Below are 26,322 nucleotides of genomic sequence, written 5' to 3'. Positions count from 1 at the left end.
AATGTGGCAGGATTTTCACAGAGGCCCCTATAGTTCTAGCAATCTTGACATGGAGACCAGAGTTGGAGTGATCAACACAGAGGGACAGATGGTCAGGTCTCTTCCATAGAGATTATTTTAGCACTGAGCATAAGCAGTCATTACGGTGAGACCTCTTTGGTTTTGGCAATCTTTGAAGCAAAGTCGCATGTGAGCACTTAGAATCCAGTGATTTAGAAACAGAGGCTCTGTGCAAGCATTTCTGTTCAGGCGTTCTTGATTGGGAAACTTCACACCCTTATGACTGGTGGCTGCAGGGAACCCGTATCAATGAAAACACGGATAGACTGCCCATCCACAGGAATCTCTCCTTCAGATGCTGAGCCCAGGCAAACAATGTTATCGTACCTTTCCTAGTTCTTGCTTTGAGATGAGCGATGGCGTGATGACAGCTGAATTGTCAAAGCCTTAGGAGCAGGTGCCTGATAACATTTTGATTTCTCGTCTTAGTCTTTTAAGTTTGGGAGTCCAAATCTGTAGGTATTTTCTCTTTTTCTGTGCAGAGGGTAGTGGCTTTGATGTTAACTTTAAGACTGAGGGCCCTTCCTTGGTATCAAGGGTTTGTGTTAGCTGGCTAGGTTCTATTCGAGTGGATAAGTCCTCAAAAGTGTTTGTGGAGATTGTGTCAGATTGGAGTGCCTCCATAAGAAACCATTTGGAGAGCATCTTACAACCTCTGAAACCAAGCTGGTCTCTTTGGCAATAGTGTCAACTGTTTGTAAAGGTGTGAGCCACTCCTCCTGCCCCCTGCATGGTGAGAGGGTGAGTCTTTGCAGAAAAAAGAAGCTTTATTAATGGGGGAAGGGAAGAAAACAACTTGCACCAAAAGTCTTTGACAGAATTAGGACTGGCTTGACCCTGAATAGAAACAGGCTGTGGCAGACCCAGGCAATAACAGGCAGCAGGACTGGGCCCCTTTGGGTCGGGTGCAACACAGTTCTTGTCAGACCCAGGCTCTGTCAAGCTGAGGATGAAAGAAGTCCTTGAACACTCAGGCCCCTCTGGGTAGGTAGCAAGCAAGTCTCTAACTAGGTCCAGCTCCTGCAATGAGCCACAGACCCTGGTCCATCAAGAAACACAGTTTTATGGGCACTGAGTTACTTCAAAGTTAGTAAGCCCAGCTTCTTCAGAATGTCTCTTAAGGAAAACCATCTGGGGCTTTGCAGGCAGGAGGCACACTGCCTTTCTGGTTCTAGTCCTTGGTTCCTGACAGGAGGAACATTCCTACACATCCCCTCCTGGGTGACATGACTGGAGACAAGGCAGAAGCTGCTTCTGGAGATGGCTGGACACAGCGGTAGAAATCAGACTGTAGTAGCTGGAGAATCAGAGCTCAAGGCGGGAGGGCAGGGGACCAAGCATCTGCCTGTTTTCTTCCCAGCGGTGCCTGGTGTCTTTCTAGTTTTCCAGGTGCCTTGGCTACTGGAGCTTCACCCTACCCTGGCAGTTCCTTCAGGCATTGAAGCCAGCCCTCTTTGGGGCAGTGGCTCAGCACAGACTTCTCCTTCCTCGAGCACAGCCCAGTCCTCTTCCATATCCTACCAGTGTTCCTCCCCCTCTTAATCTTCTGGTTTGCCTTTTATCTCCAGCTCAACCATGCCCACAGCTGTGCCTGCAGTGGTAGCATTCTCTCTCCCTAGCCTCACCCCAGGCTCCAAGTGTAGCACGCTGAGAAAGAGCACCAAATGAGGTGGTGTGCCCATGACACTGGCCAGCCTCGGCTGGGGTAGGCTCACAAAAGGTTTTCCCCAAAGTTAGTATTTCAAACAGGACTCCCTGTTTCTGATGGCTACCTTGATGAATTTATGGCAGATCCGACAGTTCTGTGTTTAATGCCCCTTATCCAGGCAATAAAGACACTTACAGTGTCCGTCAGTGAGGGAGATCTTATTGTTGTAGTTAACCCACTTCTTAAATGAGCTTGCTGGGGACATAAAATAGGCAGTCAAGGACAAAGTAAGCAGTAACTCTATACAAACTGTTAAGGTTAAGGAAGGCTCTGGAGAAGCTCTGAAGGTGTTCTCTCAGTGGCAGTAAAAAAGGGAAGTGAGGATTATATACAGAGTGGGGAACATGAGCAGTGGAAACAACGTGTTCTAACACTTTCTTTAGGCTCTGGAAGGTTCTGAAAACATTCACGCAGGTGTGAAAAGAATCCAGATGTATGATTCGCAGAAACCATGAAGAATATTAGTTCTATGCCCACTGTTTAAATTACAGATCATCAATGTATATATAAAAAAACTATTATTACTGTATCTGTTTTACAGAGTAATGTATGGTCTTTTAGTAAGGGAGAGAAAATAGATTTTAACAAAGTTATCCTAGATAAAAATCTAAGCACCTCCTCTTTGTATGGCAAGAACTGAGACTGATGTGGAAGCTTCAAATGGTGCAGAATGTGGCAGCCAAACTTCTCACTAGGGTGAGAAAATATCAGCATATTTCCCCCACTCTGGCTGCCTTGCATTGGCTGCCTGTTCATTTCTGCATTGATTTCAAAGTGTTAGTGATGACATATAAAGTCCTAAATGTTTTAGGACCTCAATATCTAGCGAAACACCTCCTCCCACCTAGATCTACCTGAATCACTCATTCTAGCCAGGAAGGGTGGCTGAGGGGCCTAATGCCGGGCGAAGCCTGGAGAGATAGAACAAAAAACCAGGCCTTCTCAGCAGTGGCCCCTCGCCTCTGAAATAGTCTACCCGCAGAAATCTGCCTGTCTGTTTTTAAGAGCAAACATAAGACCTGGCTCTTTAGGCAGGCCTTCCCTCCTGTCATCACCTAATCTATTCTTTGCTGTCTTGAATTATATTAATACTGTTGTTTTTCTTTTAAATTGCGTTTACTTTTATATATTGTTGTTAGCCGCCCAGAGTAGACTTCGGTCTAGATGGGCAGGGTATAAATTGAACAAATAAAATAAATAAGAATATAAAGATGTTTAGCTGATAATATTCTTATTGCAGTTTTGAGTCACTCAGTCTTGCAAACAGTGTGCAAAAATACACTGGGGTAGTGTACCTGATCAGCTATTCCTCCAGGAAGGATTGTTTTAACGATCACTCCAGTTGATTTTCCACCCACAATTCCAAATCCCAAACCTGATCCATCATTCACCAACTCAATGGTCTCCACATGCTGCCAATGGACCTAGAGACAGAGAATTAAGTCCATGAAAAAAATGGCAGTGGATTAAATTCTAAGGGAATAATTTCCGTGCTTCCAGTGCTATAGAATCAAATCAACCATGCTTGTGTTTTTACACATGCTGTGTTTATCTGTTGCATATTCATTCCAGACATTTATCTATCAGTAAGCATGGGAAAGAGCAGACTACTTATCCAAGTGGTCATCTGTGAACTTGCTCAACCTATATACCTCTCCTCTGTCAGTGTCTATGTCACCTAAGTCAAACATCCTTTGTTTCAACTGCTTGTGCCACAGATGGGTAACTAAGGGAGAACATGGGAAATCTACACGGCCGTATGTGCTGGTTCAGAGGTAGGACTATTGAGGTCTAGAAGTTTCCATAACAGTTCTGTACAGGCATGTAATAATCTTCTGAGTCATGGAGACAAAAAAGAAGAAATATGGACAATTCTCCATTCTGAGTGCAATCAGTGAGAGAAAAATGTGTTCTAGAGCTCAACAAATGAGTCAATGAGCTTGGCTGCTTCCCTACAACAGCTATGGAAAAGAGAGATGGAATCAACAGCTGTGCTGTAGCTAAGGAAAAGTGTACGTGTAGCTTCAATTCCCTCACCAGATACTCTTCATATATAAAAACTGATAACAAATATCAAATAACTTATAACAAATACCATGATTAAAGATGGGGACAAATCAAAAAAATGGAGCTTTGTCAGGATTCATCATTGGTCAAAGTTGACAAATGAATTAAGTGACAAACTGCCAAATGTTAGCAATGAATCAATATTCACAGATTCATCGTTAAAACACAATGTCCTACCAAACAGCTGATCAGCAGGACATTGACAAGCAGGCTGGCTGCAAGAACTGACCTTGGGGGTTTTGTCTTCCCACAGCCAGCCTGCTTGTCAGTGTCCCAACCATCAGCTGATTTTTGGGACATTGACAAGCAGGCTGGCTGTAAGAACTGAAACCGGGGTTTGCCTTCACACAGCCAGCCTGCTTGTCAATGTCCAGCCAAACAACCCGCGAACCCCATTTTCATTCCCACAGCCAGTCTGCATAAAGGGACGAATAAAAATGGGTAAATATTCATCCCTTTGTATTGTTGGGGTCTCTTGGACCTGACGAATACAAAGGAATGAATAATCTACCATGTTTCCCCAAAAATAAGACAGGGCCTTATATTAATTTTTGCTCCAAATAACACATTAGGGCTTATTTTCAGAGGATGTTTTATTTTTTCACGTACAACAATCTACATTTATTCAAATACAGTCACGTCATTTTCTTCTGGTTGCTTAACAATGGTGGAGGGCAGGGTTTCACTTAATGGGGCTTATTTTTGGGGTAGGGCTTATATTACAAGCAGCCTGAAAAATCATACTAGGGCTTATTTTCAGGTTAGGTCTTATTTTCATGGAAACAGTGTATGAATCAGCAATATTACATGCAATCACAATTGATATTTAATTCATCCCCATGTCTAACCGTGACGCCACTCTAAATACCATCAAATGGAGCCAGGCCTGCTTAGTATTTAAAGAGGAGACCATCATAAAATGCCAGAGATCTCCAGGTAATGCTGAGGCTGAATCCTGCCCCAAATCTTCAAGAATTACAACCAACAGAGTTGACAGTACTGGACTAGATGGACCAATGATATGACTCAATATGAAAGGCAGTTTGCTATCATCCTGTATTCATAATTGAAAGCAGAAATTCTATTTACATCCTTTGGTTCTTAACATGGAAAAAAAATCAGACCTCACATCTCAGAATGGAAAATATTCATTCAAGACTACATTATAGGTGTGAAAAAAATTATGATGTGCTATCTCAAAATAAATTCAACTCCTCCCCTAATAAAGATATTCACATACATGTTTAACCTAAGAGAAAGAAGGATGAAGACAGCAGCATTCAAACTGTATGGATGGACACAGAGCAGCATTTAGACCTTCTTTGAACAAGAAAAAATTCATTTTCAAGGTGCTCGTGTACTCACCGGATTGGAATGGGCTGAAATTGTACTAGCAGCTGATGGAGACCGAGAAACGATAGGGCTAATGAGCTGAGGCAAGGAGCCCCTGGCCACAACCAGCTGGACACTATCTTTTGCTTTCTGAAGAATGCCGATAGCCTGTTGATGTGTAATTGTCTGATCAAGGGGTTGCCCATTAATGGCAAGAATTTGATCTGCTTCCTGCAGCCTTCCATCTCTATTAAAAGCATGTGAAAAGTAAACAAATTAACAAAAATAAGTGCTGCCACCCAGTATTACAATTTTTGACAGTTTTCGCCAAGTAGTTTCTTTTAATCCTGTTTTTCTATTTCTTCCAACTATTTTTTTAATCTTTCCCTGCAGTTCTGCTATGAGCATCTATCTTGGCACCCTGGTGATCAACTCTCTTTGAAGCTAATCCCACTGCCACTCTCTCTTGGCTTTACCCCACAGCTAGCTCCTTTTTGCTGCACCTCCATCCGAGACTAAGCATATTACATGTTGGTTGCTTCCAGCCTTCTCTGCTATAGCTTGGGATCTTTATTCTTGACTCCAAGTCTGTTGTTTAACAGACCAAGTGTTCCCAGTATAAGTGCTGAATATTCATTGAGCCATAGAGTTTTCTCACCAAATACTTTCATCAAAATGTTGGGTGAGTGAAGTAATTTTCCTTCTTGAAATTCAAAGAAGGAAGCTAATATTCTATTAAAGGATGTGTTTCTAATAAAGAATCTAACTCTTCCCAACTTTCATTAAAGTATACTGAAGAAAAGTAAGTTGCAGGTTGAATTTTTCCTTCTTTTAGAAGTAAGGTACCTGATATTGTATCTTCAGCTCAATGTTAACATTTAGCTCTTAAACCTTCAAAATAAAGAGCTTTTTCCTGACATTTTGATTCTATGTACTCTGGCGGTGTATAACAACAAAAATATAGCAGAAAAAGGAAAAAAACACAGTAGCAGCAGAAGAATAAACAATCTTCTTATTCCCTCAAAAGTAAGATACAGTCTGCTTTTGCTTATAGTGATATACAGTGGTGCCTCGCTTTACGATTGCCCTGCATTACGACGAATCCGCTTTACGACGATCTTTTTGCAATCACAATTGCAATTGCAAAACGATGGTCTAAATGGGGGAATTTCACTTTGCGATGATCGGTTCCCTGCTTCGGGAACCGATTCTTCACAAAACGATGATTTTTAAACAGCTGATCGGCGGTTTCAAAATGGCCACTGGGTGAATAAAATGGTTCCCCGCAGTGTTTAGGGACAGATTCCTCGCTATATAGGCACTGAAAATGGCCACCGTATGGAGGATATTTGCTGGACAGTGAGTTTTAAGCTCACTTTACGATGTTTTCGCTCAATGGCGATTTTCCTGGAACAGATTATCGCCGTTAAGCGAGGCACCACTGTATAAATATTCAGGAACTAAATCAGAAATGTGTCTGCACACCTGGAGTTTACTAAAATGGACTGATTTAAATTTAGATATCTATTTACTTGGAGGAATATTACAAAGCATCTCTCTGTGAAGTTCTTTGATTCATTCATTTATACTCACTAATCCACATAATTCATTAGCTTTTAGAGCAGTGGTTCCCAACCTTGGGTCCCTCGATGTTCTTGGACTAAAAGTCCCAAATGCCTTCACTATTAGCTGTGCTGGCCAGGATTTCTGGTAGTTGTAGTCCAGGTACATATGGGGACCCAAGACTGGGAATCATTGTTTTGGAGCACCACCCATAAAGCCAGGGGGTAGCAGTGAAGACAAATATGTTGTCATAGGAGCAAACTATGGGTATGAGTTCAATGGAGGGGGATGACGGGTCAACATTTCTTCAGATAAGAATTAAAATAACCCTGTGATACAAATGCTGATTCAAAAACTAAAACTAAACTAAATATTGGTTAATAATTGGTTAAATTGAAGGGGGAGTTAATAGGTTTTCTAAACTGTGACATACTTTAAAGACAGCCTTTCTACGGCCAATCATTCCACCCTAGAGAAATTAAAAAATGAATCACCAAATTCATTCAAAAATCACTTATTTGTCAATCCGTATTCGTACAAATCAATGTCCCCCAATGAATACGAAGCAATAATTTTTTGTGATTTTTGATTTATCAATTTGTTGGGCTATAAAATGCTCCCCACAGCACACAGAGACACCAAAATGCCAGGGAAACTTCCTCTGACACTTCTCTACAATCCATCCATGTTTGGTGAAGTTTGGGTTTCGGCTGTCCGAGTTAAACACTCACAAAGACCCCCTCCCAAGAAAGTTCACCACAGGCACCTAGAGACACCAAAATCACAGAGAGCCTTCCCATGGCTCTCCTTTACAATATCTTCCAGTTTGGGTTCCCCAATCTTCACCAAACATGGACAGATTGTAGGGGAGAGCCAGGGGAAACTTCTCTGCAAATTTGTTGTCTCTAGGTGCTTGGATGCCATTTTATAGGATTTTGAAGTAAAAAATGAAAAAAATGTAAATTCATATTCAGCCTTGACAAATCACAAATCAGAATGAATCACCATTTTTCTTATTCTTACCCATCTCTATTCCACATCTGCTGGCTTGTAGTCAAGCATACAACAACATAAAATGTCAAATATACATGAAGAAAATGACTGATAAATAGGCAAAATCCTTGTTTTTGCAAAAGAAACAACAGTAGTAAAAGCTAAAACTGAAACCATCCATAAGGATAGTTATAAGTTGAATCCTCCTGCTAACAGGTATACTGTGATTAAGTGTAGAGATGGATACAAACAACGCCTTGCCTCCTCGTCTGAGTGGATGATTGCCCAGAGGCAGCAGAGGAGGGAAATGCACTGTTGCCAATCAGCAGAGGAGGTGGGGAGGGAAACATGCTGCTGCCAGTGAGTGACTGGCTGGAGGAGGCAGGGAAGCATGCAGTGTCTGCAGAACACCTGTGTGGGTGCCACACTGAAACCACATTTCACGCCCATCTCTAATTAAGCGCTATATTTATCATATAATTTGTTCTCATCCCCCAAAAAGAGATTACTTGCCTCTGTGCCACGCTTCCATCTTGAATCTCCTGCACAAATATGCCCAGTTCACCTCTGTATTCACTCTTCAGGCCAACTACACTAAAGCCTAGACCACCACTTACAGGTTTTACAAGTTCTATAGTCTCAACAAGACGGCCCTGAAACAAATTCAGAAGCAATATGAATTCAAAGTTCATGCAAATTTAATGTTCAGATGTTTAATGTAATACAACGTAAGTTCTAAATCTTATGTCATGCTAGCAGAAAACTGCTAACATGAGAGAACACACACACAAACCAGAAAACAATCCTTGCCATCTAAAATCACGCTGTGGAGCGTTTCCCTCCTTTCTGAAGTTATTAAGGATATATGGAGGGGACTTGAAAACAGAGGAGAAAGAAATCATTCATTGTGGTTCCATAATAATTGAAGAGACTATATCCGTAGAAGCCAACCATAGATTCCACCATGAACAGGTAAGCAACAAATAACCCCACTGCCAATGTAACAGAGAGATGTGCAGATTAGCATATTGAAACAATCTGGACATCTTAGAGGCTCAAACATCCATTGCATTTTTCTCAGATACTCCTTCCAAATTCTATTTTTTTCTAAATTTCTCCTTCCTTTCAGTTTCAGAACTAACTACAGTTAGCATCTGTTCTGGAACGATAACAAGCTGCAGTTGTTGCCAGCTCTGACATTATAATAGGTTTGTAAAATGGGGCTTGAATTAATTAAGGTCACCATTAGAAAAGGTTCAGACATGGTTAACTCTGAAAATGCAAGAAAGGTGGAAAACCCATGTAATGGGGGTAGGGGGAAGTACAGCAAACACGGACTGGGGAGGAGTGTGAAAGCTATAGACATTCTGATTTCTTCTGATTCTGATTTCTTCAGAAATCTAAAAGTACTAAATCATTCACATTCCGGGATCTTACCTGCGCCATATTTCTGATCAGTATTTCAAATTCATCATTGGCAGACTTTCCTTTAAACTGAGGGGTGACAGACCGTGCAGCAATCCCTAGCCCACTGGAAAGATTGCCGTTCTGCTGAGCCAACAAATAGGATTCATTGTGGAGTGAAGAACCCTCAACGGTACTATGATGAGGAACCTGCAGGAACTCCGCAGACGAAGAGGCAGAAGGTGCAACATTTCCCTAAAAATGGTTTACAAAATTACTGCATCTTAATTACGAAGGTGAGGAGGAAAAACAGTGAACAACAACAACACTCAAAAACTAATACTGGGGGTTTATAATGTCCCATGTTCAAGACAGAGTCAAGACACTCATCATGTTACTAAAATAAATCAAAGAATCACTGTATAATACTATACACACTGGCGTCATGAGAATGGTGATCATTTTGATTCAGTGGCCAGAATCTTATTATATATTTAGGATGGGGTAACTCCACTGACATAAAATTTAGCCACCACAAACTGCCACTGGTTAAGAAGCCAGTGGGATTTTTTTCCGGTTATGTAATTAGCACTTACATTTACACTGATGGAGCTATACCAGAAGACATAACATCTTTCACAGATATTCTACAGACATAAAGCCTATGAACAGAGCACGCTTTCATTAAAACAAAAAGTTCAACCATTTTATAGGTAAAAGGATCAGAATAGATGAGCTTCTGACCAAAATCCTGTTGCTTAATATAGTACAATGCACTAGAATAGGCCCACTGAATCAATAGTGATTTAGTGAGTCAACTCCTCCATAAGTTCTATTGCTTCAAGTGGGCCTACTCCAATTGCAACTTACACAGCCAATGATAATAGCCTAATAAAATGCCACATTGTAATAAATGAATGGGATTTTAAAACGCTTGAGTTGTACCTATGATTTCTTGACTGTTAGAGCAGTATGACAATTGAACCAATTACCTCGGGAGGTGGCGAATGCTCCAGTGCTGGAGACACTCAAGAGAAAATTGGACAATCATCTGTCATGTCAACTCCTGCACTGTGCAGGAGGTTGGACTCAATGGCCTTATAAGTCCCTTCCAACTCAATTACTGTATGATTCTATGATCTGACGACGTAACATCAGGAAAAGCTCTAAGATGGAGCAAATGAATCACACAGATAGGTCATTCTACAACAGACTAGGTTTAGTCATACTAAATAAAATACTTTAATATTAATATTTTCTTGAGGACTGCTTTTCTTGAAACTGAAATTCTAGTCCTCACTGTTTTGCAAATCTCCATTCTTGATCAAATTAAACCTTGTCTCCTTTCTCATGTAACAACACAGCACAATTCTCCTAATTGAAAGAAATTGTTCTAGGAAGAAGAAATTGCTCCCTTGCTACTTTTCAAAAACAAAGAGTCAAAAGAAGGTTTATGTCTTTCTGGTATGAGTGTTGATCAATTATGGTAGAGAAGAATGAAAGGAGAAGCTTAATTCTTCTAAATCTAATTCAAGACTGTTTTCAGGTCATATAAACTGACACCTGAACCTAAGAGTCCTACAGAACTTTATGGACTTCCAGGAAACAAATCAGAAGCCAATGTTCATCACAGCAGGCATTTATCCCAATTACAGGTTAATTCCAGAATGAAACCAAATAGTAATTGACAATCATATCAAAATTCATCTGAATATCAAGGTGTAAGTGTTTTCAGTGCTGCATTGATGCCAGGCAACATAAGCTTATCTAAATCTACAAGTTTTATTTCTTTACATTGCTTCAAGATTCCATATGGACAAAAACACTTCAAAGTAACAAATCAAAATGTATTGAAAACATTCTTACAGTTACAGTATGAGAAAAACTGGAGGCATAAATACTTAAAAATACATCATTGCAACTTATGAAAAGCTACATGATTGCTATCCCCAATTTTTACAACTATTAGAAGTTGCAAACGAAAGTACATTCAAAAAAATGAAACTTGAGTTGTAGGCAGAACTTCAATCATGTTCTAATTATGTTTCAAATTGCACTAGCTTACATTCTTAAAACATGAGAGTTTATAGCCTTTTTAGGTTATAAAACCTAGTGTTTTTCAATCAAAGTCAAAAAGGAGAGAACACATCTTTAAAACACATCACTATAAAATAAAAATGACATAACTTTAAGTAATCTTTAGCCTTTAAGAATATAAAAATGCACATAGATGAAAAGTTATTAAATAATACAGGCGTACCTCAATTTATGAATTTAATGCATTCTACGGGATGTTATGGAATGCAGAAAATTCGTAAACCGAAATGTGGATTGCCATAGGAATGGGGGTGGTGCTACAAACCTCCCAGCACAATGCATCCTGGGGAAACTTTCTTTGTACTCCCCAAACCCCCCCCCAAAAAAAACCCAGGGAAAAATGTAAACCGATACATTATTTTCAATGGATTTTGCTTTGTAAACCGAAAATTACGTTAACCGAGGCATTGGTAAACCAAGGTACCACTGTATTCTCATCCAGTCAAGCCAGTCTTATTCTAGTTTGCATCTACAGAGAGATGGTACTTCCAATAAAAATCTCACTAAGAACTTCAAAAGTTTGTAACAGAATCTGGCAAGCTGCTACTATATCATTGTTCTGACTAAAATTCTGCAAAGCGTTGAGGAATAAAGGCTTGTTTCATGAAGACACTGGAATACCAGAATATTGCAGCTCCAAAATATTGGTACTACAAAGACCTACAAAGGCCACCTCCATTTTTTTAAAGCTCCAACATAAGCATGTTCAACTGTCAGGATGTTATTATAAAGTGACCTTGCTCAGCAGAAGCTCTGGCTAACTGTTTTGAAGTGACTATAATAAACTATTGTTCAAGCCTTAATTTCAAAAGCACTTTCATTTTCAGGACTATTTTTTTTCTATACTCTCTTTAATTTTATGAACACTCCCTCTATATATAAAATGCCAAAGCTTGACGTAAGATTTAGGATGTTTATAAAGGCTTAAATACAATATAGACTAGCAGAGCTTTGATGTATTATTGACTACTAAGTTGTCCACAGTAATTGATAGCAGCACTCCACTCTAATCATCTTCATTTTTAAAGCTAATTAAAGAAATTGAGTTGCATAGTCAAAGGGGATTAGATTAATATGAAAAGACTATGCCAGGCAAAGTAGCTTCTGACTTCAAGTCACAAATTTGAGAGGCAAAGAAAGAAAAGATAAAACCAACTCAATCAAAAAATGAGTTTGAGTGGTTGAGTGGTATATGAAATATCTTACAATTACTGCACATTCTCTATATATGAATGTGGCGATCCCCCTTTGTGCCCTTTATATCTTTGGGTTCCACAAAGGTAAATACGCTCTTTTCGCTGCCACCAGGTATTCTCTTAATACCAATTCAGGTCCCACACACACAGGAGTTGCTCATATAACTTAGGAATCAGGTTTTCAATTAAACATTCTTTTATTAATGAACAAATAAAAATGAAATCAATATATAACTGGTTCAGGTATTCATGTATAATAAATCATGTGTTCAATCACTGATATTTAGAACTCTTGTGTACTTTAAATCAATATCTCCCATGTTTTACTTATAAGTTCATTTCTGCCTGTTACATGTGTGTTTTAATCTTTCAGTTTCTTTTCTGAACCCCTTTTTATCTATTCCTAAACCCAAACACTTTCTCAACATCTTGTGGTCCCTAACTCTCTCTATCTCTCTCTGATTCCAACTCTATCCCTATCTCATTCTAACTGTCTCCCTAACTGTCTCTTCCAGCTGTCTTAACTGTCCTTTTTGCTCCGCCCCTCCTGCTCTATCCTCCGATTGACAGGCAGGGATGATGTCATCTTTTGGATTCTATTACAATGAATTTGCATTAACTTAAGAATACCTTAAAACACATTTACATTATGGAGCACCACAACCAACATAACTCCAGTGGGTCTACTCTGACCAAGCTGGGATCCAATTCACTGTGTTCTATAAGTTTAACATCTTCCATAAATACTCTTTGAGGAAATTAGACACAGAGATAGTGACATGACCAAAGCTAGTTCATACGATTCATAGTCACACAAAGTTTTAAATTTCCACCTAGAGCATTACAGTGGTGCCTTGACTTACGACCATGATTTATGGACGTAACTCAACAACAACAACAAATAAACCATGGAGCAAGCCCCAAAGGTGTGGGGCTGCAAAAAATAAAAATAATAAAAAATAAACAAACAATGAAACAAGCCCCATCAGAAGGCGCTGGGACTGCAAAAAAAAAAAAAAAAAAAAAATCAACAAAAAACAAAATAACAGCACAGCACAGAAACATAACTCCCCCCCCCCACTCATATGCACTGCAAATGACTACTGTATGGTGCAGTCCCACAGGCTAGAATATGTGTATAAATAATAACAGAAGGCCAAAGGCAATTTCATTATTTTTCCCATCTCACCATCAACTGGCCAAGAGAAACTACCAGGAAGGAATAAACTATGCTAATAATTGCATGGGCCCAATACATTCACAGAAAATTAATTCTTTAAAAAAAACTCCAGTTATGTAGGATAATTGTGCTTTTGTATAAATATAACAAATAAATAAGCTGCCTTGGGTGCCCTTATTGAAAGAAAGGTGGCCTATAAATAAAACAAATAAATATCCACAATCCAAAATGCCAGAAAATGGCCTGATATTGTTGCACAATATTGCACGTACGTTGCCAGCGGAAAAAAAGGATGCCAAACTTTACATAGCAAAGAGCAGCCTAAATGGTGACACTCTTGGCAGCAGCCAAGAGTGTTTATAGGACAACCTCTTGTGCCCACACACATTCATAAAGTGACACCAAGCAAGGGAAAATCTCAGAAGCGGACTCCTTTTTTCATCATTTAACTACTTCTCAAACAAACACAAAGCAATTGTTATGGCTTTTAAAAATGTGAATGCTAGTGAGCAATGCATGCTAATTCCCTGGAGATACATGGCAAAATACTTACCCTTCTAGAGAACTGTCACTCTGTTACTTCCATTTAGTATTGCTCAGTTTATAACAAATTCACTTTTTGAAAGGCCTAGTTTAAGGACAAATATTTCAGCCTCTGCAGCCTGCATTTTCCAAATAAAAAGGGGTGGAGCCAACCATTCTCTTTCAACATAAGCAAGACTGGTCTTTTCAATTTATGTGAGCTATTTTAAATCTGAGGATGTTTAGCATTGCCTATTTCTGCATAGGGGGAACAGTTTTATTGTTAAAAAATCAGAACTTGGGAGCTGGAGTCCAGTTTCAAAGTTACACATTTTTGTTTCGACTGCCCACCTTTTTAGAATTGCCTTGAAGAATGTTGATTTGATTTGCTGCTCAATGACACAGATGTACTATTGTCCAGCTGTAACACAACACATGTCTGGAATTTAAATGAATATAAAAGGAACTAGCATGAGTCATGAATGTGGTAACACTTCCATTTTCTGCAAGTCTAATTAAAGCATTACTCTTTTGCACTATAACTCCAGAGTCTTGAGGGTAGTAGGGACTGTGGGAAATACAGTCTGAAAGAGAAGCTCTTCCAATCTGGGAGTCCAAATTATATATCTATAGAAACAGAAACATTTCTTCAAATATGACATAAAACTATATTGTCAACATTAGAGGTGTGCAGATTTCTAGCTTTAAATTGTAACCCTTATGCCACCTAGGGAATTGTGGTAAATGCGGTCCAAAAAAACCACAAATCTGTACAACTCTAACCAATATCATGAATGTAAAGCTCGCCTCCTCCCCCAGGTAATATGCAGCTGTGATACTGCAAAAAGAATGCCAGCATATGCTCATCCTAATTAAGTCTTTCCACAGGGAAGAACACATGAGTAATGGATGCCTTATGCTGGGAGTTGTCATCAACGAGTGTACCCTGATGTCTGTACGTATTCATTTGGCGTAATATGTACAAAGTAGAGAATCATTACCATAAAGCAAACGTGTTGTTCGCAGATGTGAAAAAGCTTGGAAAAGCTACAACCCTACTAGTGGGGGGAATTCTAGGTACAGTAGTTGAAAGAAGTAACTTCTTCATGCTTTGGCTAATTCTTTTTCACGGCACATAACATAAACTGTTTTTTCCACAACGATAAGCCCACAATAATTCAATCATGAGATAATTTCATAGCAAAGTAATTATGTAAGCACTGTACAAAAGGAACACCACTTTGTTCTATAAATTGCCTTATGCTAATTCACCACAATTGCCTTTTCTTTCACTATATATATAACATCTGCAGTATTACCATAATTGGGCAACAAACAAAAGAAATCTCTGATGCCAAAATATATGATAAAACATACATTTGTGAGTTATAGTTAAACTTTTATTGCTATCAAGTTATACTTTCAGTGGTTTGTTTAAAATTTGAGTAATTAAAAGAAATCAATTTCAATTACATTTATGGCAACAGCATTTCAAGCAACAAAATCAAAGTCTTATTTTTAAAGCTCGCCTTTCCTTGCACAGAGCTGGAAAGCGGGGGCATAGGAAAAAAAGGGGAAGATCAATCTATGTTTCTCTTTGAATGTTTTTCTGAGGTGTACCATCAACCTGCCCTTTGGGAGATGCAACTTACTGAATGAAGGTCAGTCTTAGAAATGAGCCTCACCAGCATGGTGTAACAACATCATGAAACTGGGATTGTAGTGAGATAGGACACTAAACAAGTGGGAGCCCTCTTGAAAGTATTTTGTTTGCCCCAAATTCCCTGGACTGTGAGTGCAATCAGATGGGCATTTAGCCCGCTGTTTGGACCACTGGAGGGACTGGTTGGTTTGCTCCCTTTGACAGCAATCACATGATGCAATTTGTGGCATAAACCAAGTCATTTCCAAGACATACCTAGCCACATCTTGCTGGCCCCTGTCAGGGGCTTCTACTTTTTTGGTGCAAGTAAGATCAATCTAAATTGCTCTGTTTCCAGTGCGTGTGATCACTGGAAAGAGATCAAAAATTAGTCTTTTGCTAATACAGTATTGTGAAGTGGCTTAATCATTTCCTTGGCCTCATGGAACGGCCAAGGAAGTGAAAACAATGTTTAAAATGTGTACTGAGCAGTGAATATTTGCTGCATTATTTTTTTAAAACAAGACAAATGGAAATCTTCATCTCACCTTGCTCTATGTGTGTGTGCGCGCGCACATATGTGTGAGTGTGTGTGTTGAGAAAAACTGGTGACCTGCTTCTGCCTGGATCTTTAAGAGAAAAACAAAAATTCTTTTTGTTGCTCTCTTATGTCTCCTCTTGCCACCACTGTTTCATTTGCCCCCTCGTAAACCCAAGCACACACAAAGAGAGAAAAAGAGAGAGAGAGATGCACAGATAGCCAAATTGGGCAGGCTTCTCAACTAACCTTTAAAAGAAAAGCAAAGGAAAGCTTCCAGGATGAAGCTTTACATTTTTCTTTTTAAAAAGAAGAAGAAGAAGAAGCACAGTGAATATATTCACTGCCCAATATATACTTTTTTTTTTAAAAAAAAATTTTTTTGTTTCTCTTCATGGAACTGAAGAAATGATTACTTTGCCAATATCCTGAAGTGGCTGTCTTATTAAACCACTTCATGATATTGGCAAAATAGGGGAAGGCTGCTGGGATCACATCAAATGGCATACCAGACCTCTTACCAACTAGCCATAATTGTTGCAGCTTGTCAGAAGAGGTCAACCAAATGATGACTGCAAATATGAAAATAATTTCCAAACAACCACTAAGAGCTCATGACTCTCCTTAAGTTACTTAATGAGTTTCACAGTTCAGTGGGGATTTCAACCAAGGTTTCCTACATCGTATATACAGTGGCCAAAATCCTCTTGCATAGGTACACAAATGGTGTAACTTTTGGAGGCAATTTGCACAAACTAAAGAAATCACCATAGATATTGTCAGTTGTATGATAACGTACACAATTCAGTATGCAATATATAATGCCTATGTTGATTTCTTAACTTAGGGCAATTTGCCTCCAGAAATGATGCCTCTCATATTGTGTAGCATAACTAGGCAAGAGGGTTTGAGCAGTGCCTCTGTAGCCTTCTGAATTGTCATATTTTATGTGGCTTCTAAACTGCAGCAATATCTCAAGAATCAACTCTTAGTTACTTCGACTGAACATTCAAGAACGTTGGAGCCCTATCATTCCAAACATATTTCTACATGTGCTGTAAATGTACATCCATCTCTTCCCACAGGGACCATTCACAATCACTCAGATGATTTGTCATGCTGTGAGTACAACAATGAGCAGTAAAACCAGAGTGTATTTTAGAAATGTAACATCTTCTGCACATCTCAAACCCAAATCATTATGAGGAATGTGAAGCAAGATCTTTGCTCACATTTTTACCAGAGACTGAACTGACAACCAACCAAGAGAAACTAAGCTACTATACATCTGAATGCAGCTTTGATTCTAGACACCACCTTAAAAAAATAACTCAACAACCTTGAAATTGTGAAGGAAGAAGAAATAGGATTTAAAAGGTTACAATGAAGACAACAAGTTGTACTGCAGTCTGTACTTTTCCACCCTGTTAAAATCTGTCTTCCAACGTGCATGAAAAGTATCTGAAGAATGTTGCCCAGCCAAGGAAAGGGATTTTTCTCATTAGCACAACTTTGAGCTATTCTGATAAAGGAGGGGCAAACAAACCCAGATAGAGTAAAGACTGGGCTGCCAGCTCAGAGCGATTACTGTTTAAATATTTCAAATTATAAACAAAAATCAAATTAAGACTTAAGAAGTTCATCATATCACAAGAGCAGAATTTATTTATTTGTATTTATTCTTTCCCCCCCCCCTCTCCCTTATCTTCAAGCACCGGGCTTTTGCCGCAGCATCAGAGTTACAGAATGGACAGCCAATAAAGAGTAGCAGTGCTCAGAGGAAAAATATGTCTATGTTTTTAGTGTGTTAATATGCAAATGAGTGCTGAAGGCAGGATAACACTTTCCCATTTTGAAAGAGTACTGATCCAGCTCAGTTTAGTCACTAACTGTTAGGATTCTGTTCCTGTTTATCTGTTTACTTTGCAACTTGAAACTCTAAACAATAAATCTTGTTCTATTTTAATGAAAAAGCTTACAAGGCACCTATCAATAGGCATCTGAGCACAGGCAAAAACATTCAGAACATTTACATTAAAATGAATAATAAATGTAGTAATCTTTGTTTTCCCCAGCCTTTGGGCTCTCAAGCAAGGAAACTCCATATCTCACAAGCAGAATTCTTTACAACTAAGCCTCAGAAATCCATATCAAAGGAGAATAGAAGACAGAAAGCACAGAAAAGTAGAAGAACTACAATGATGAAAAACTGGCCTCAGGATAAAATAGCTACATTTATAGTTAGATATACAAGATGTCATAATTTATAACAAACAAAGGTAAAACATTCTGATGATTCTACTTCTTCCTACAATCATTAAAAGGTGGTTAATGATTGAGATATATAGCAATTATACTACTCTTAGAATTGAATTGCCTAACAATTACTTTTTTCACTGCTCCTGATTTACACAGATGAAATAACTTTATGAGTACGCCTAGTAATGGCATATCCAGCATATAATTTAAAGTATTTCCTACCACTCATATACATTTGTATCCCATTCATTTGAGTGAAAATGCTCAGTACTGAAGTGATTTCCATTTCTTATGCCCACAACATTCTAGTCAGTCTCCAGCAAATTCCTGGAAAAGGTCAGAATGGCACCTTCATTACTAATGATTTACTCCCACACTCAACATGTTTTTTTGCCAGGGCTTCACATTAGATTTCTTCCTTCCTCACCCTTCCTCTGTAGTTAAAAAGCTAATAGATACACTTCTCTATATTTCAATTCCAATCTAAAACATTTTGATTGGTGAAATAAGATAAAACGATAAGAGTACTCACAAAACAAGCACAAACAAAATGAAGTACACACACCTATTTGGTAGTGGGATGGGGGGAAAGTATTGTACTAAAAAAATCTTAGTACTACTTCTCTGGTTTGATCATGCTTTACATGTTATTTGAATGGAATTTCTGGGGCAGGTCACTGCACAAATCAGCACAGAGATGGACAATATATGGCCTGTGTGCCACATGCACGCCTTAAGCCCAAAAATGCAGGACTGCTGATGGCAATATAAATACACCACTGACATTTGACTGGACCACATGAAAACTTTCTTCCACTTTGCCCTCTGCAAGGAAAATACAAATGTAGGAATCTGCTATATACTAAGTCAGACTACTAGACTAGCTTGGTACTGTCAGCTCTGACTGGCAGTAGCTTTTCAGAGTTTTCTAGCAGGATTCCTTCATAACTCTGACTTGAGACTTTTGGTATTCACTGGTGGTCTCCCATTCAAACACCTAACAGATCTGATTCTGCTTACTTCCGAAAATCAGACAGGAATAGGCATGTTCAGGGTGGTATAGAAGTAAAGACTATGCCCTGTTCTCCCTGTAGGGATAGATAGGGCACAAGGGAGCTCTGCCACCTTCCTGTAGCACACAATACTGTTGCAATTGCAGCTGCAATTCAAAGGCAAACTGCAGTGATGGTTCGACAATCTTAGTAGTAGAGAATATTGTGTGGCCTGCAGTGGACTGGACTATTTTCAGTTAACTTTAATTCTCATGTAAGTTCAATTTGAAACTGTGGTTAATAATAACTATGATTAGTCCAAATAAGTTTTTACAACCCATGGTTTGAAGCTATGTTATTTGAAATTCACCACAGTTGGGTGATCTAGGACAGTGGTCCCCAACCTTGGGCCTCCAGATGTTCTTGGACTACAATGCCCAGAAGCCTTCACCACCATCTCTGCTGGCCAGAATTTATGGGAGTTGAAGTCCAAGAACATCTGGAGGCCAAACATTGGGGACCACTGATTTAGGGGGTGTTCCAAATAAGAGTTAACAATGAAAGCAAAAACTTGCAATCTCCTCTGTATTAGATATTACTAGGCCACTGTTAAAAGCTTATTTTGTCATAGTTTTTATCACAAAAAAGGCCTACTGAGAATTTTCTCATTTGTGTATTAATGGCCAAAATCGTGTTACAGAATGGCACAAATGACATAATTTTAGCAGCAAACTGCTGTAAGTTAAGAACTCTTCATAGATATTATGGTAATGCACAACAGATAATCCCCATGGAGATTTCTTAATGTACGGAAATTTACCATTAAAATATTACATCTTTTGTGTAAATGCTCAACAGGATTACAGAAATTATATCTTACTACTTTGTTTAGTACTAACTGATCTTATATCATATTTACATTCTTTTCATGCCTAAATGGGATTTTGCTTGTACATATTTTTCCTAAAGAATATTCTAGACCTTATATATGCTGCACTGTCTGAAGCTATGCCGAATCAAGGTCTGCCAGCCAATTTTTGAGGAGGTTCTTGGGCAACTACAAACCATGTTTTGTTAATTCAAACCATACTTAACCTTTCTTACCCCAATTGCTCACAATGCCCAAATGAAGCCTAGAAAATGCAACTGTAGGAAAATTAACTCAAAAATAAATCTTACTATTTTCAACACAGATTTCTCCAAGTAAGCATATAAAGAAATTCAGCCTTAATCTATCTATTTATATCAGTTGTAGCCAATGATGGGGCATGACAGGGAGCCAAACAATATCTTAGGCATGCATATAATTTACATTTTAACATGTGGCCTACCTATTTCAATCACAAAGAGCTTCATAAAAATAGCTGTATTACTTACCCCAGATTCACCACTAATAGAAATATCCTCACTACTTTTTGGACGAGTGTGCAAATACATATTCTTAACTTTACTTGATTATTCTATCTATCTATCTAATGATGCCTATCAGCTGAAATGAACACCAAGCAAATAAAAATAGTATTACTAACACTAATACGTGAAACAGTACATTAATCCTTCATGAACAACAATACTGTATTTATAAAAAACAGTATGTATACATCAGATGCAAAGGTGGCAGATTTGGTACCTTCAATTGAAATCTTTCATTCTGACTTTCAAATTTAAGTCTTTTTTTCTTCTCAACATCAATTTTGTCAGGTGTTCGAAAAAGGCACCTCATAAAAACATTTCATAAACTCTCATAGGCACTTTCCATTTCTGTCCAAATTGCTTCTGTCTTACCTGATCTCTTGACTGTGGAAGCGAAGCCTGAAGATTTAGGATTTGATTGAACAAAGGACTTTGCAACACTGATTTCAGCAAGCTCAACTTCTCTTCATTTGCTGTATCACCTCGTTCCCGTAACTTTGCCTGCAGGCGTTCTACTGCCAGGAGGGCACGGTGTGTATCTGAAAGGATATTCAGTATTAGTTAATGGCCTTAATGCATTTAACATGCATTTTAAGAATGGCTGGTTCTTTGGCATTTAAAATTCAATGGAACCACTTATATTTACATGTGAAGGCTCAGTGTTTAGAAATTTTTAAACATTAAAAGGAAAGCTGATGAATTTCCACAAATCCTATGACAGCACAAAGCCAGTGGGGGGAACCCAACCAGATTCCTATCCTCTGGATTGTTTATATTAGGCACAAGTCTAGAATCAAAATCACATCTTGTCTGGCCCTTTGGCTTTCTGTCCCAGATAAGCTTCAGCTTTCAACCCACACCCATGTAGCCTCTTCTTCCTCCTTTCATACTTCATGGTCTTGTTATCTGTCTTGGACTTGGTCTTGTCCCAATGACACCCATTTTTCCTCCTCCACCTACTTCAATTCTCTCACTTACAACTGGTTTTCTTATACAGATGCTTGGACCCAACATCCAAATGGATGGGTTATGACTAAAAGGGAAAATTCATCTTTTACAGACAAATCCAGGTCAAGTCTCTGTCTAACAGATCTTACATAACAGAGTCTGACAACAGTTCTGCCTCAAATCCTGAGCAGCAAGTAGATGGCACAGGGCCAGATGAATCAATATGCTGACTCAATATGAAGGATCTTCACAGTTAATTCTATTTTGTCAGCCATCTTTGCTAATGAGCCTCAACATCATCCCTTGGGCTCTATCTCAATTAACAGCTCTCTGGTAAATATACCATGCGTCTTTCATGTAATTCAGTCTAGCTGTTTAATATTACAATGAAATTAATATACATGGGTTAAGATACTACTGGGTCCTTACAATGATGGAATAAACCTGTTATAAAATCTTGGAGGTAACAGACTTCCCGTCGTCACATAGCCCCCATCCACCCTCAGTATCCGAAGCAGAGTTTCAACTGCTATGAAGGAAAGAAGAAGGAAGAGCAGAGCATCCAGTTGCAGATGCATGGGGGTTCTGCAAGATCAAATAGATTGTCTTTTCTATGATCCACTGATGGACTTCTTCTGTCAGAGCAAGGATCCAATACAATCTTGGACTAAGTATTTAAATATGCTTTTGTATCTTAACATTACCTATTGTTTCCAGCATGGCTTTCATTTGTTCAGTTTCCACTTCACCAAATGGGAGTTAATGCAGGAGCTAAGAGAGGGTGAGAAAGATATTAACAACTTTACCCAAAAAAAATACAAGGTGAAAAAAATGATACTTAACTTTTACTACTTACTTTAACTTTTTCCTCACATTGCCCATCTTGAACAATACTAATACCATTGACTTAAATTATTTTAACTGTTTTATGATATGTTTTATTTTAAGCCACCCTGAGTAGACATTGTCTAGAAGGGGGGGGGGATGAACAAACAAACAAACAAACAAATACTCTATCAAGATGGTATGGCATCCAGGATTGATAATTCTAGAAGAATCTATTGTTACTGCAATTCAAGTAGTTCTAACCCCTATAAAAATGTATTACTTACAAAGTTAGAAAAAGTTACTTATTTTTGGGCTACAATTAACAGAATTTTCAGAGGTGCAGAAAATAAGTAAAATAACATGCCATTTGAATGATACTGAACTAATTTATAGCCCTATCTATCTGTGCAACCGCACAGAGGACATAAGCAACATCATTATGGTGTTATATCATGTGAAATTCAACTGGTGCACTGTCCCAGATATAACACCAGCATGAAAAGCACAGTACTAAGATTTATTTTTATTCAAGGTTGATAAAAATCAATGACTTTTTAAAAATCAAATTGATTTAAAGTACATTTAAAAATGTTTTTTAAATTTAAATTGTCAAAAAAACTATTTTTAATTTAAATCATTTAGATTTTGATTTAAATTGTGATTTAAATCAATCTGATTTAAATCAAATCCACCCTGCTTTTATTTATATCACTGTGTATTGTATTAAACATTAAGTTATGATATTGTAAACATAGTTTCCAAATTCTACTAAGTAACAGCATTTTTCGTTTACAAGACTTGTTAATCACAGGAGCATCTATAGGTCACTAATTCATAGGTCAGAATAAGCTGAAAGCAATGTGATGGCACACAACAACAATAAAAATAAGGGCAAACACCACAACGGAGAAAATGACAGAGAAAAGTTGGTGAAGAAAAAATAGCCTAAGTCAGAAGTGAACAGGTTGCTTTTTCATGATCCTCTGAACTTTTTGCAAGTTTCTTTAAATAATATTTTTGTCTTCATTTAAAAATATATATACGTGAGTGCACCCAAAAACCATAAATAAAGGAGACCTGGAGATCTCAACACAGAGCAATTGTAGGTCTTCAGATGATTCGGCAACTAGTTTTTGCAAATCAGTTATCATTCCAGCTATATTTCACTGAAGAAAATCGAGCATAAATCTACAACTTGTCTCTAAGAGATTAAAAAAAATTCTTGTGCAACTGTGATTTCTAACCAGAAGCCTGACTGTGCTTCATTCATTGGTACTGTAACATCTCACAAACCTATTTTAGATAAATACCTTTGAAACTATAGCATGAGATTAACAAACATGTGATGCCAAAGATAGTAAGTGCAGTAATAGGCTTTATCCTGTAGCTGGTTACTGCAGCCACTGCATTTTCTAAGCCTTACTAGAATTAACATTTATATTCAAGCCCTCATACTCAATAGGTAGCTCTTGTATCATGGGAAAGCAGCCTTTAGATAGGACCAAAATTAGTACATTATTTACTGTGCAAATAGTACACTTTTCACAGCTGAAAAAGACAAGAGGGATAGACTTGTAAACTCTTTACACATACAGAGAGAAATGCACCACTCCATCATTTGTGCAGATATTCCAAATTCCATCTTACACATACTATGATGCATATCTATGATTTCTCTATTAGCAAAATTATGGACACAACTATCAAAAGAATATTGTCATGATCAGAATGCAAATTAGGTGTCCTACCATGCCTATCTATCACTCAGAATTGTAAGGAATATGTTAAATAGTTAATTCAGACACTACTTTTCTATAACAAGGCGATTTATAATAAACATTGCTTTTCTAAATACATCACGTCTGAGGAAAAGGAATGGGATATTAAAAGTGCATGCATTTGTGTGTGTATGTCTAAGTGTACACTGAACTTACGCAAACATAAATGTTGTCATTTGTCTCGTCTGTCTTCAGGAGAGTGAGAGTGAGTGAGTGAGTGAGTGAGTGAGAGAGAGAGAGAGAGAGAGAGAGAGAGAGAAGGCTTCTAATTCTGGAGATGCAAGTGCCAAGGGCAGCATACACAGGTTTGCCCCCACCCAAGGAATAGTTTAGAATTCTGTGGAATCAGCAGGCTGCCCAACATGAACAACTGGAAGGGTAGAGAAGCCACAATGCGTACAAGGCCAGTATAAGGAGCTCCACACTGTACCCTTTTTTAAGCTCCTGGAATTAATTTCTGTACAAGGCTTTAATCACAAGTAGACATGGGGACATATCTGATTTGTCAGATATTCGCCCCTACCTATTCATCAGTTCTAGATACCCCGAAAAATACAAAGGAATGAATATAACCATTTCACATTTGTCCATTCATTCATAGGGGATTCCCTCTCTGCCTATGTCTCTGAAAATCAGCTGTTCTTTGGGGGCTCAAGCAGAGAGGGAAGGTTAGGCTGCCGGAAGGGAAATCTGGCTGCTGTTTACAAAGACAGTAAGGGGCTTTCCTTCAGGCAGGCAGGGGGGTTTGCCCAGTCTGTCTATGTGCCCACCAATCAGCTGTCTTAAGGGAAGCTGCCACCGCTGCCATCTTTGCAAACGGTGGCCCTGTTTCCCTTCAAGAAGGCTCATCTTTGCAAAGATTGTGGTGGCAGCAACAGATGTGGAAAAGCTAGGGAAGGGATGGGGCAGTGGGAAGGGAGTGGAGGGCAGGGGTTCTCAGCTTTTTTAAAAAAAAACAGCCATGGCCTGAAAAACTGATGAACAAATTTGTACTTCAATTGTCAACCATCTCAACCTTGACAAACCAAAGCGAACCACCATTTTTGCAGTTCATCCCCATCTCTAGTCACAAGTATTTCGCCATGCTAGCCAGAATATACTGTAGACACTGTATATAAATGGTCAGCGGAAAAGAAGAGCCCACTATATTATAAATAACATAAATACCCATAAACACTTATAGGTCATACCAATCAAGATACAAGAAAGAAAATATTTTTGCATCTTTTTAATTAGCGGCTGTTTTAATTGTAGTCATATTACAATCAACTCAATATGGAGGCCTAAATCTAATTGTCTTCCATGCATGTAAGGGGATTTTGAAGAGGTGGGTTTTTGTGCGTTTTTTGCTTTTTTTATTATTATTATTTAGCGATGTATGGAAGTGAGAGCTGGACCATAAAGAAGGCTGGCCGCCGAAGAATTGATGCCTTTGAATTGTGGTGCTGGAGGAGACTCTTGAGAGTCCCCTGGACTGCAAGGAGATCAAACCTATGCATTCTGAAGGAAATCAACCCTGAGTGCTCACTGGGAGGACAGATCCTGAAACTGAGGCTCCAATACTTTGGCCATCTTATGAGAAGAGAAGACTCCCTGGAAAAGACCCTGATGTTAGGAAAGTGTGAAGGTAAGAGGAGAAGGGGACAACAGAGGACGAGATGGTTGGACAGTGTCACCGAAGCTACCAACATGAATTTGACCCGGCTCTGGGAGGCAATGGAAGACAGTAGGGCCTGGTGTGCTCTGGTCCATGGGGTCATGAAGAGTCGGACATGACTTAATGACTAAACAACAAATTTTTT

At 38.6% G+C, this 26,322-nt stretch overlaps 1 protein-coding gene across 22 annotated transcripts in view; it reads right to left on the bottom strand.

The window, feature by feature from the left end:
* Window positions 1-25,255, bottom strand: part of MPDZ (multiple PDZ domain crumbs cell polarity complex component) — a 127,703-nt gene extending 102,448 nt beyond the window's left edge. For 10 of the 22 annotated variants that reach the window (XM_072992114.2, XM_078384973.1, XM_078384971.1 and 7 more), the window contains exons 1-6: window positions 22,619-22,761; window positions 21,339-21,505; window positions 9,161-9,382; window positions 8,237-8,376; window positions 5,201-5,414; window positions 3,064-3,192 (exon numbers count right to left, since the gene is read on the bottom strand). In XM_072992114.2, the coding sequence (XP_072848215.2) occupies window positions 3,064-3,192; window positions 5,201-5,414; window positions 8,237-8,376; window positions 9,161-9,382; window positions 21,339-21,505; window positions 22,619-22,643 (897 nt within the window). In that variant the 5' untranslated portion in view covers window positions 22,644-22,761. Of the gene's footprint in view, window positions 1-3,063; window positions 3,193-5,200; window positions 5,415-8,236; window positions 8,377-9,160; window positions 9,383-21,338; window positions 21,506-22,618; window positions 22,762-24,676 lie in introns of those variants that run through there. The other 12 variants (XM_078384968.1, XM_072992117.2, XM_072992119.2 and 9 more) reach the window with 3 other exon arrangements.
* Window positions 25,256-26,322: the final 1,067 nt, after the last annotated feature.

The sequence above is a fragment of the Pogona vitticeps genome, chromosome 2 (assembly GCF_051106095.1).
Source record: "Pogona vitticeps strain Pit_001003342236 chromosome 2, PviZW2.1, whole genome shotgun sequence".
NCBI classification, from domain to species: Eukaryota; Metazoa; Chordata; class Lepidosauria; order Squamata; family Agamidae; genus Pogona; species Pogona vitticeps.
Note: the sequence above shows the minus strand (reverse complement) of the source record. Positions and strands in the feature narration are given on the sequence as shown.